The 12,055-nt window shown below is 38.6% G+C and overlaps 1 protein-coding gene across 1 annotated transcript; it reads left to right on the top strand.

The window, feature by feature from the left end:
* The first annotated feature begins 452 nt into the window (after positions 1-452).
* Positions 453-9,316, top strand: LOC109045028 (Rho guanine nucleotide exchange factor (GEF) 19). The gene is given in 15 exon segments (XM_042713176.1): positions 453-1,068; positions 1,504-2,025; positions 2,169-2,301; positions 2,393-2,476; positions 5,429-5,672; positions 5,796-5,956; positions 6,064-6,216; positions 6,332-6,461; positions 6,630-6,704; positions 6,778-6,867; positions 7,220-7,383; positions 7,545-7,703; positions 7,848-7,927; positions 8,619-8,723; positions 8,837-9,316. Coding segments are annotated over 15 exon segments (2,874 nt in total). The 3' UTR covers positions 8,995-9,316.
* Positions 9,317-12,055: the final 2,739 nt, after the last annotated feature.

Here is a 12,055-nt window from a genome sequence, read left to right as displayed (position 1 = left end):
GACTGCCTTGATATTTTCATGCAGAAGTTGTACTACAGAAGCAATTTTGAGTAAGGAATCCAGCTGTAAATAATGTAGACAAGTATAGAGGATGAGGGCTGCGTGCTGCGCTCTTTAATTAGAACAGGAAGATGCAGCAGCAGCGACTGAGCCAAGCCTGCCACAGGGGGAAGAGCAGATCCTGTTCAGAGAGTCTTAACTTTACCCAGAGGAACACCAAATCCACTAAGAACTGCAGAGATGAGCTAAGCTTTACTGTGCATAAATCTGTGCTGGCACAACTAAAATATTGGCCAGAGGGATCTACTCCGCTGTGCTCAAATTTGGAGATGCAGTGTCTGTCAAGACAATAGTTACGTGGGTGATAGTTATGCAAGTTATAATATCTTAATTTTTTTTCTGTCTGTTTTTCTTTCCTAATTTCCATGCAGTACCCATGTGCCTCCTGAGCCATGCTCCCTGGCTATGGATTCTCTCCTCTCCTTGATGTCCAGCCTCACCTCCAAGCGTTCCATTGCAGAGGCGAGAGCTCTGACATGTGGTTCCCGGCTCTGAGTGACTCAAGGGAAGGTCGGCCTCTCCTGGGACAGCATCAACACATTGCTGTGTGTCAGCAAGAGACGTTGGCCTTCATTGACCTTCAACAGTCAAGCGTTAATGGTTTCCAAACACAGACACTGGAAAACTGTAGTTCCTCTCTTTGCTCTAAGCCTGTCAAATGCAATGGAAATGGTCCATCTGATTTTGTCAAGAATGGGAGTACAGACACAAAACTGGACAATTATTTGACAGAGGATACCAATAATGTGGAAGGGGTTCAGGATCAGATGTGGACACCCATTAATGGCTTACCTGAAACAGTTTATGAAAAACCTGAACCAGGAGTTAAGGGTCTCAGTTCTCGAGACTTGTTTCTGCCTCTATCCCCTACATATGAACCTGAGAACAGGAACTCTTTGGAGCCTCAGCAGCTGAGCTCCCCTCCTTCCCCCTTAGATTTCCAGAGTCTGGACCCATTTTGCCTTCAAAGACGCACCTCTTTGAGATCCATAAAGGAGAAGTCCATAAGTAAGTGCCTCTTTCACTTAAGTCTTGACACATTGTTCCTACAATCCTGCTTTAAACAATAAATAGTTTGTCACAGTGCAGGATTACTTTCACCACTCTTTAATCTGTTCATGTAGATGATTCTGCTTAGTGCAATCCTTAATAGCATGCTAAGCTTCTTTCAGATGTTTTAATACACTGTGACAGTGGTTCCCAAGCCTGTCCCTGGAGGCTCCTAAATACAATACACATTTTGGATGTGGGAATCTCTATTAACAGGTTGATGAGTTGAATCAAGTGTATATGATAAGGGAGATGTCCAAAATCTGTGCTGCTGACAGGCCTCCAGCAACATGGCTAAAGCTTGTACTACTGTGCTAAAGTGATCGTGTCTGTTAAAACTAGAGATGAATGTATAAGTGGATAGTTCCACTCAATACGCCTTGTTGTTAATAGGGCGCAAGATGAGGGTGTACTCTCCAGACACTCTGAGTGATGGCTCTCTCAGCAGCCCAGGTGTGGAGTGTGATTACCTGCTTCCGACATCCTTCGAATCATTCGTAGAAGGAGGCCTTGGCATGGTGGGTTCTACCATACCCACATCCCATAGTTCCAGCTCTCTTCCAGGGGTAGATGAGGACCTCTCTCTTCTTACCATATCAACACCTCCAAAACCTTTCTTAGACCCCCCTCAGGAGGATGCCAGATTGGAGGGGGGCGTAAATGATGGGGGGAGGCAGAGGTTGGGCCTGGAGGACTGTGGGTCTTTGGAAGGCCCTGCCCTTAACAGTGTGACCTCACTGCCTCTGTCCCGTTCTCGCTCAGCAGACGAGCGCCGGCGCTTCTCTGCCTCTGAGCTCATCTCTCGTCTACAACTCTCCCAGAGGAAAAACTCTTTTACCCTTAAGCTGGGCAAGTCTCTTTCTGCTCGTGTGGCCTCCCGGGACCGCCACCTGTCTGGAAACCTCAGCTCAGACTGTAAGTGACTCATTAGGACTGATTTGGTTAATGAAAGACTTTATTGTGAAAGACTTGTGCTGTGATGTCATGATCACACTTCAGTGTTATATTTTCAGCTCTATTCCTTTTGTATACCTTCTCCCTCCCTTGTCTGTTTGTAGACAAACCCAACTCCAGACATCACTTCTCAGGGGGATCAGGTGACAGTGCACCACATAGTCCAGTGGGGTCTGCACCACATCTGCCCTCTGCTGACAGTAATCTGCCACAGCAAAGGAGGAGTTCCAAGCAAAGGTGACTCTAAATTCAGCTAGAGAACAAAAGTAGTGAGTAGAATATAATAAATTCTGTTTTAACATTTAACATTTTTACCGGTTTTTCACAGTATGAGAAAGGTTTCCATTGATGAGGATGGAGACAGTCCTCCCAGTAGCTCTAAACGCCTATCACGCTTCTTGCCGAACTGTAAGTCCAAAAAACAATAAATCTGGATATATATATATATATATATATATATATACATATACATATACATATATATATATACACACACATATACACACTCACCTAAAGGATTATTAGGAACACCATACTAATACTGTGTTTGACCCCCTTTCGCCTTCAGAACTGCCTTAATTCTACGTGGCATCGATTCAACAAGGTGCTGAAAGCATTCTTTAGAAATGTTGTCCCATATTGATAGGATAGCATCTTGCAGTTGATTGAGATTTGCGGGATGCACATCCAGGGCATGAAGCTCCCGTTCCACCACATCCCAAAGATGCTCTATTGGGTTGAGATCTGGTGACTGTGGGGGGCCATTTTAGTACAGTGAACTCATTGTCATGTTCAAGAAACCAATTTGAAATGATTCGAGCTTTGGGTCATGGTGCATTATCCTGCTGGAAGTAGCCATCAGAGGATGGGTACATAGTGGTCATAAAGGGATGGACATGTTCAGAAACAATGCTCAGGTAGGCCATGGCATTTAAACAATGCCCAATTGGCACTAAGGGGCCTAAAGTGTGCCAAGAAAACATCGCCCACACCATTACACCACCACCAACAGCCTGCACAGTGGTAACAAGGCATGATGGATCCATGTTCTCATTCTGTTTATGCCAAATTCTGACACTACCATCTGAATGTCTCAACAGAAATCTAGACTCATCAGACCAGGCAACATTTTTCCAGTCTTCAACTGTCCAATTTTGATGAGCTCGTGCAAATTGTAGCCTCTTTTTCCTATTTGTAGTGAAGATGAGTGGTACCCGGTGGGATCTTCTGCTGTTGTAGCCCATCCGCCTCAAGGTTGTGCGTGTTATGGCTTCACAAATGCTTTGCTGCATACCTCGGTTGTAACGAGTGGTTATTTCAGTCAAAGTTGCTCTTCTATCAGCTTGAATCAGTCGGCCCATTCTCCTCTGACCTCTAGCATCAACAAGGCATTTTGCCAACAGGACTGCCGCATACTGGATGTTTTTCCCTTTTCACACCATTCTTTGTAAACCCTAGAAATGGTTGTGCGTGAAAATCCCAGTAACTGAGCAGATTGTGAAATACTCAGACCGGCCTGTCTGGCACCAACAACCATGCCACGCTCAAAATTGCTTAAATCACCTTTCTTTCCCATTCTGACATTCAGCTTGGAGTTCAGGAGATTGTCTTGACCAGGACCACACCCCTAAATGCATTGAAGCAACTGCCATGTGATTGGTTGATTCGATAATTGCATTAATGAGAAATTGAACAGGTGTTCCTAATAATCCTTTAGGTGAGTGTATATACACACTTATGGCCAAAAGTTTTGTCAGTGACATAAATTTTGTGTTTTGTATATATATTTTTTTAACCTAACATTGACTAATTATATCAAAAGTTGTGACGTTTTGTTTACAAGCTGTTTCATTGATGGCTTTCCGCGGTTGAAACACTGATTGAGTGATAACTTGGTGTGAGATGTTCATTTATTTTTATTTCTTGTTAAAACTAGTAGTAAAGAGGAGCTGACTCGCACTTTTCATATCGCAATATATATATCGAAATAAAATAAAATAGCGCAATGTGAGTTTTTTCCAATATCGTGCAGCCCTATCAGCAGCACATGTGAAAGTGTGAATGAGTACTTGTCAGGTAACATACTAATTAGATTGTAAGAGCAGACTGATTGCTATAAAAGGAGGGAAGAAGTGCTTCCAATCATTATTGTTCTTGTTAGCAATGGTTACCTCCAAAGAAACACGTGCAGCCATCATCGCTTTGCATCAAAATGGCCTCACATGCAAGGAAACTGCTACAAAGAATATTGCACCTGAAAGAACCATTTACTGGATCATCAAGAACTTCAAGGAGAGAGGTTTGACTGCAGTGAGGAAGTCTTCAGGACGTCCCAGAGTGTCCAGCAAGCGCTAGGACTGTATCCTCCTGAGGAGTCAGCTACAGAATTGTGTCTCCAGCAGTGCAGAGCTTGCTCAGGAATGGCAGCAGGTTGCTGTGAGAGCATCTGCATGCACAGTGAGGCCAAGACTTTTGGACGTCAACGGCCTGGTGTCAAGAAGGGCAGCAAAGAAGCCACTTCTCTCCAAGAAACACATCAAGGACAGACTGAAATTCTGCAGGAGTTCAAGTATTGGACAGCAGAAGACTGGTGCAAAGTTATTTTCTCTAATGAAGCTCCCTTCCGACTGTTTGGGACATCTGGAAAATCGATTATTCGGAGAAGAAAAGGTGAACGTTACCATGAGTCCTATGTTGTGCCAACAGTGAGGCATCCTGAGACCATCTATGTGTGGGGTTGCTTTTCAACCAAGGGAGTGGGCTCTCTCATAATTCTGCCCAAAAACACTGCCATGAATAAAGAATGGTTTCAAAACGTCCTGCAAGAGCGACTTCTTCCAACTATCCATGAGCAATTTGGTGATGATCTGTGCATTTTCCAGCATGATGGAGCACCATGTCACAAATCAAGAGTGATAAAGAAGTGGTTCAAAGATCATTACATTGAAATTTTGGATCTGTGACAAGGCAACTCCCTGGATCTCAGTCCCAGTCCTCAAAAGGCGAGTGGACAAGCAGAAGCCCACAAATTGTGATCAACTCCAAGAACTAATAAGGCAAGAATGGATTGCCATCAGTCAGGATTTGGCCCAGAATCTAATATACAGCATGCCAGACTGAATTGCAAAGGTTATGAAAACAAGGGTCAACACTGTAAAGTCTTTTTTTAGTATACCATAGAAAGATGGAAAAATATTCTACAAATACTGAAGCAGCAAACTTTGCAAAACACTAAATTTCATAACTATATATAACTATATATATATATATATATAATATATATAGAGATGGATAGATAGATAGATAGATAGATAGATAGATAGATAGATAGATAGATACATAGATAGATAATATTATTTACCAGTATTATCTTCCCCTTTCCTCTCTATAGTTGATTTTGTATTAGGAGTGAGGTACAGAGGCAGCAGGGGGTGGAGCCAGGAACCGATGAAGAAAGAGGAGACTCTGTGTCCTCTGGCAACTTGTCCCCATCCAGTTCATTCCGCTCATCTCGAGGCTCCGCCTTTTCCCTTTGGCAGGATATTCCTGATGTTCGATCGAGTGGACAACTTGACAACTTCAGCAATGAAGAGCGTAAACTGCAGGAGGTGACTCCACATTCAGAAAGTCTGTTTTTTTTATTTTATTTTTATTTTTTTTATAAATCAACCAGCACATTTTGCTGAGGAAAAAAACTATTTATTTTATCTTGACTTGTTTTCTCATTTCAGGCCAAGTTTGAGTTGGTGACGTCGGAGGCCTCATACATACGCAGCTTGTCTATTGTAGTTGACCACTTTATGATGTCTCCTGAGCTGTGTGAGTGTCTTGGGACACAGGAGAAGCAGTGGCTTTTCTCTAAACTGCCTGATGTGAAAGAAGTCAGTGAGAGGTGATTAATGAACATTTTTGCTATTTTTGAAAGAGTAAGCCTTCATCAGAGACGTAAACTATCCCTGTTTTTTTCTCTCTCCCACTCAATTCTCCTCATGTCCACAGATTTCTTCAAGATTTGGAGCATAGGTTAGAAGAGGACATTCTGCGTTTTGATGTGTGTGACATTGTCCTTGACCACTGTCCTGCACTGCGGCGGGTTTATCTGCCTTATGTCACCAATCAAGCCTATCAGGAACAGACCTATCAGCGGCTACTGTAAACATTCTTTTACCGTAAAACTGTTATCTAAAAAGCACAACAATGTGTGTGTTGCATATTGCATTATTGACAATAAAGATGTTTATTTGTTTGCTTTGTTGTGTTTTCTTAGGCAAGAGAATCCCCGTTTCCCTGGAATCCTTGCCCGCCTGGAAGAGGACCCAGTATGCCAGAGGCTGCCTCTTACATCATTCCTTATCCTTCCTTTTCAAAGGATCACACGCCTCAAAATGCTAGTGGAGGTATTCCACCATGCACTTCCAAAAGTGACAGTGATAGTGGCACATATTCCATTTTTTATATTTTCCGAAGCTATCTTAAAAGTTGAAAACTATCATTAAGCTTTAGAACAAGGCTTACAAAATGTATTAATTAAATTATCTTGTGGTAATGAATTGTGTCTATTATAGAATATCCTAAAGAGAACAAGGCCTGGATCACGAGATGAGGACACTGCCACCAAAGCACTTAATGAGCTTAAAAAGGTGAGTAAAGTAAGAGAGGACCAGGTTTCAGGAGAATATGAAAATCAAAACTAAATCAGCTCTGTTTCACTAGATTATAAAGGAATGTAACTCCAGTGTGCAGTCCATGAAGAGGATGGAAGAACTAATTCATCTAAACAAGAAAATTCACTTTGAGGGCAAGGTATAACATTGGGCATTCATTGTAATGTTTAATTAGATATGTATTGTATGTCATGCAGGGCATCTGAAACCAATTTTTTTTTTTTATATATATATTTTTTGACTACCTGGTTCTTTACAAAAGTAAAGTTTTATTAACTGAATGTTGCATTTCAATTTTATCAAAGACTTTACTTACAATAATTATATTGTATACAGTACAAAATAAATAATTGGTTTTAAAAGTTGCATTCAAAATCTTCTTCAAAAGGTGCAAAAATCAGTTTGAATGAGCATGACACTTCTGGCATCATGTTTTCATATTACTGGCTTGTCACTTTGTGGTTTTTTTTTTGTTTGTTTGTTTGTTTTAGATTTTTCCTCTCATCTCTCAGTCTCGCTGGCTGGTCAAACATGGTGAACTGCTAGAATTGGACATGCAGAACATGAGTATTTCTGGGTCAAAGTTTAAACTTACCACTCGGCCTGTGTACCTTCACCTGTTTAATGACTGTCTTCTGTTGTCCAGAAGGAAGGAGTAAGTCTAATGGGAAAGAGAGACAAAAAAAGAAAGAGAGAAAATTAGTAAATGTGTCGTTTAATGTCCAGTGTAATATCTGGATTCTGAATCAAACCCATTTGAAAAATTTGTGTAAATAAGTCTGCTACAAAATCTGTCCCTTCTCTGCCCTGTCACAGCACGTGGAAGTTCATGGTGTTTGTACATGCAAAGATTGAAGACCTCAAGGTGAAAGATCTAAGCCAGAAACTTCAGGGAATCCCAGGCTTCATCTTCTATCTGCATTTATGTGAGGGACAACAGCTAAAATACCAGATTCTGCTCAAGTCGCCAACAGAGTGAGGACATTCACATCATTCGAAAATATTTAACATCCAAAATGAAAATAATTTTTCCACACATAAACATATTGAAAATATGTCCTTACAGGATGCATAAAAACTAAGTTTAAAACTAAGTCAAGAACATTTTGTTTTATATAGGAGCAGCAAACAGAGGTGGATAACTGCTATGTTTCCCTCCGATCTAAAGACAGCTATTGAGCAGACCAATGAAAATGATGGTGTGTAAATTCTTCGTCTCCCTCTTGTCATGCATTTCAGATTTAACTACATTTCAAACTCAAAACTGCTATTAAAATGGTATGTAAAACGTGAATTGTGGCTGGTAGCATTAGGTGGATGATCACAAAGTTAAGCTGCAGTGTGTACCAGATAGTCCAGATACTTTATGATGAAAGTCAAAAGTTTGGCTATGTTAAACTAAGCAGTTTGGATTGTTCTGCCTGACATACAAAGTCATTAATTATTTCACCGACATAACATTGAAAACATAGTGGAATGCACAGTTCTGTTCAAGACTATTCTGTTTACTTGTGAACTAAGTGTCTAAAATAAAACTCCTAAAGGAATAGTTCACCCAAAAATGGAAATGGTCTCATTATTTACTCATTCACTCGTGTCTTTCCAAACCTCTATGACTATATTTCTTCTGTTGAACAAAAAGATATTTTGAAGCATCTTTAGATGGAACATACTATTTAAAATAAATAAAAATTGCATTCCACAGCATAGCATGCAGGTGTAAACAACAAAAGACTGTTAATTTTGTGGTGAACTATTCCAGTAATGTCTTGACAACAAATCCAGTGATCAGTTCTCATTATTACCGCTAACGTTTTGTGTACAGTCTGCCTTGTGATGCTTGTTTTCATAGAAAATATTTCAACTTAATGTCTGCATTTGTCTGTATAGATCTATCTCAAGTCCAGTGCATAAAGAGCTACCAGTCTCAGGAGCATGATGAGTTAACGCTGGAGAAGGCAGACATCCTTCAAGCTGTAACAATTACAAGTGATGGTATGGAAAATCATTTCCCTTCCTCTGGCTACACTCCATTTTTCCCTTTGAAAGAGAGAAGCTGTAGGACTGCAAAGTAGAGATAAATTACCTTTTATGTTTTCAATTCACAGGGTGGGTAGAGGGGATCCGGTTGTCGGATGGAGAAAGGGGCTGGTTCCCCAAAACTTATGTGGAGGAGATCACAAGCCGCAGTGCTCGTCTGCGAAACCTCCGTGAAAACATTCGCATTAAATGTGTCTCACAAAAATTAGAGGGAGAGACTCTCTGAGACCTTGAAGTATGGGACATTTTTTACCTAAAGCTTGTTGTATCATCTGGTTTACCAAACCAGAGTACATTTCTATGAATATTCCAGATTTCCATGGCTAACATTTTAGCTTTAGTAAGGTATGCTGTAAAAATCTAAAATTTATTGCAGATAGGATAAATAAAACTATGCATTGCATCTATGGAGGACTTAAAGTGCCACATAAAAAAAAAAAATCTAATTAATTTATTAAATTGAAAATAAAAATGCATATAAATCACTTTTCAAGTTTTAAAAATACATTTAAGAAATATTTAATTATTACAATAACATTTAAATATATAGATAAAATAATATAATGATGCATTTAAATTTTACAAATGAATTTTGACATTCATTGACATTATTGTTTTTTTTTTGACAAATGAAAAAATGTTTTCATACACTGCCATTCAAAAGTTTGGGATCAGTAAGATTTGTAATGTTTTTAAAGAAGACTTCTGCTTATCAAGGCTGCATTTATTTGATCAGAAATACAGAAAAAAAAACAGTAATGTGAAATATTATTGCAATTTAAAATAATGGTTTTCTATTTTAATATACTTAAAAATATAATTTATTCTTGTGATGCTAAGCTGAATGTTCTTCAGCATCATTACTCCAGTCTTCAGTGTCACATCATCCTTCAGAAATAATTCTTAAATGCTTATTTATTACAGTTTTGCTGCTTAATGTTTTTTGTTGTTGTTGTTGTTTTTTTGGAACCTGTGATACTTTTTTCAGGATTCTTTGATGAATAAAAACTTAAAAGGAACATCATTTATTCAAAATAGAAATCTTTTGTTACAATATACACTATCATTCAAAAGTTTTCAAAGGTATTTTTTTTCTTTTTGAAATAAATTTATGCTTTTATTCAACAAGGATGTGTTAAATTGATAAAGAGTGATAATGAAGACTTACACTGTTGGAAAGGATTTTAAATAAACGCTGTTCTTTTTAACATTATTCATCAAAGAATCCTGTATCAAAAAAGTATCATAGGTTCCAAAAAAAAAAAAAAAAAAAAAAAAAAAAAACTGCAGCACAACTGTTTCCAACATTGATAATAAATCAGCATATTGGAATGTTTTCTGAGGGATCAAGTGACACTGAAGACTGGAGTATTGATGCTGAAAATTCAGCTTTGCATCACAGAAATTTTTAAATATATTAAAATAGAAAACCATTATTTTAAATGGTAATAATAATTTACAATCTTACTGTTTTTCTGTATTTTTGGTGAAATAACTGCAGCCTTGATGAACAGAAGAGACTTTTTTAAAACACATTAAAAATCTTACTGATTCCAAACTTTTGAACAGAAGTGTATCAGTTTTCATTTTAATGAATTAATTATTGATTTCCTCTTTATTGGCTGCTACTAGTCCTCCTTAATCAATTAAGAGTTTTGCACTTCAGGTTTTAAGTATCGGTAGCTCTTCAAGCGATATTACCTTGGTTTTTTCTACTGCTAGCTAGCAAAGAAATGAATGTGTTGTTACTGCATGTAGCATATGGTGCTGCGCTTTCTGACAGTCCAATGACGCACACTACTCAAAATACAGCTGCCCCAGGCTCACCGTGTGGGTGGATGAAATTTGGATATGTCAACTGTTAAAATAACAAGATACAATTTAAATGGCTTAGTTTTAGGTGGCATAGCAGCCATTTTACTCTCAAGTGTTTTAAAGTGAGATGATTAAATAAAGTGAGATGTCTTGTTGTTAGGAGATTCACTGAACAGTCACACAGTAAAGCTAAATGCTCGCTTTTACTAGTGAAAAATTTGACCCAAATTTTTAACTTTTTGAGTTGCTATTGCAACATAAATATTAGTTTATGCCACTAGTCTTCTGTAGATAATCATTTACTTAATAGTGCTGGCATAATAACAAGAAGCATTCTTTCAAATTATGACCATTATTTATGTCAGTGATACTGAAGTTTGTGTATTTGTTGTTTTGGCAAAGCAGATTCTTTGTGGAGTACTGATATCCTGAGCATGTTAAATCACATATGAAATATACTCCTTAATGGTGATTTTGTAAATAAATAAATGCATATATTGAAGCTGAAAGTGTCTCACATGTCTGTCTGAGACCAATACAAAAAAAAGTTGAGCTTTCAAGGGTGTGTAAAGTTAACCTTACTGTAACCAGGATTCCCAGCCATGTATGCACACAGCTACAACAAAGCGTGCCTCATAAACATCAGTTTCATTCCAGGCTCACCTCATATCCCATGGAGCAATAAAGCAGCCGGGCAGCAGGTAAACAGAATAGTTTCTTTGTCACAGCTGTTCTAAGAACCTTGAATGGTTTCCAACTGCTGTAAATCAGAGGTGAAAGACTGCTGAAAAGGAGCTGCAGTTAGAGACAGATAAGAGACGGGCTGCAGAGGCCCAGGAATGCATTTCTTATTAAAGCCATGTATCACAGTGAAACATTTTTATACAATGCACTGTTCTTAAAACTGTAGTATTGTAGTAGCAAAATGCATTCATGCAGGTTAAAGTTACTTCTGCTTCGTCTTCGAAGCAACAATAGCAGCCAACGCCTTGTGAGTGCTTTTTTTTTACTGGCAGATGTTAAAATGGCAAATAATTATCCCTCAGGCCATCTTGCCTGGAAAGCAGCATTTCCTAAAAAATATGTGGAAAAATACAAAGGGAGAGCAGACGTCTTTTTTTTCCCCCACTGCTACTCTGATGAGTCCAATGTCAAGTCTTCAGCAAAGTCTCTATATATATGCTCTTCAGACAAAACCACACGAAAGTTACTGAATGGATTTTTGAGTTTTAAGGGACATTTTTGGAAATAACACTACCAGTGCCACTGGCTAAAATGAAATAAGGCTGAATCTTCTCAGCGTATCTGTGTATCGAAATGAAATTTCATAGTTTGCACTGTTAAGGGCACCTACTTTAGAGCTGATCATAAAAGGCCTAAATTCATAAATCTGCTGTCTTTAGATTCTTTGCTTGATAACCATATTTCCAGAGTCTAGCATATTGCATGTCCACCATTTTTAATTTGAATCT

The sequence above is a fragment of the Cyprinus carpio genome, chromosome A23, assembly GCF_018340385.1.
Source record: "Cyprinus carpio isolate SPL01 chromosome A23, ASM1834038v1, whole genome shotgun sequence".
Lineage (NCBI taxonomy): Eukaryota > Metazoa > Chordata > Actinopteri > Cypriniformes > Cyprinidae > Cyprinus > Cyprinus carpio.
This window is presented reverse-complemented; position numbering and strand designations above follow the sequence as displayed.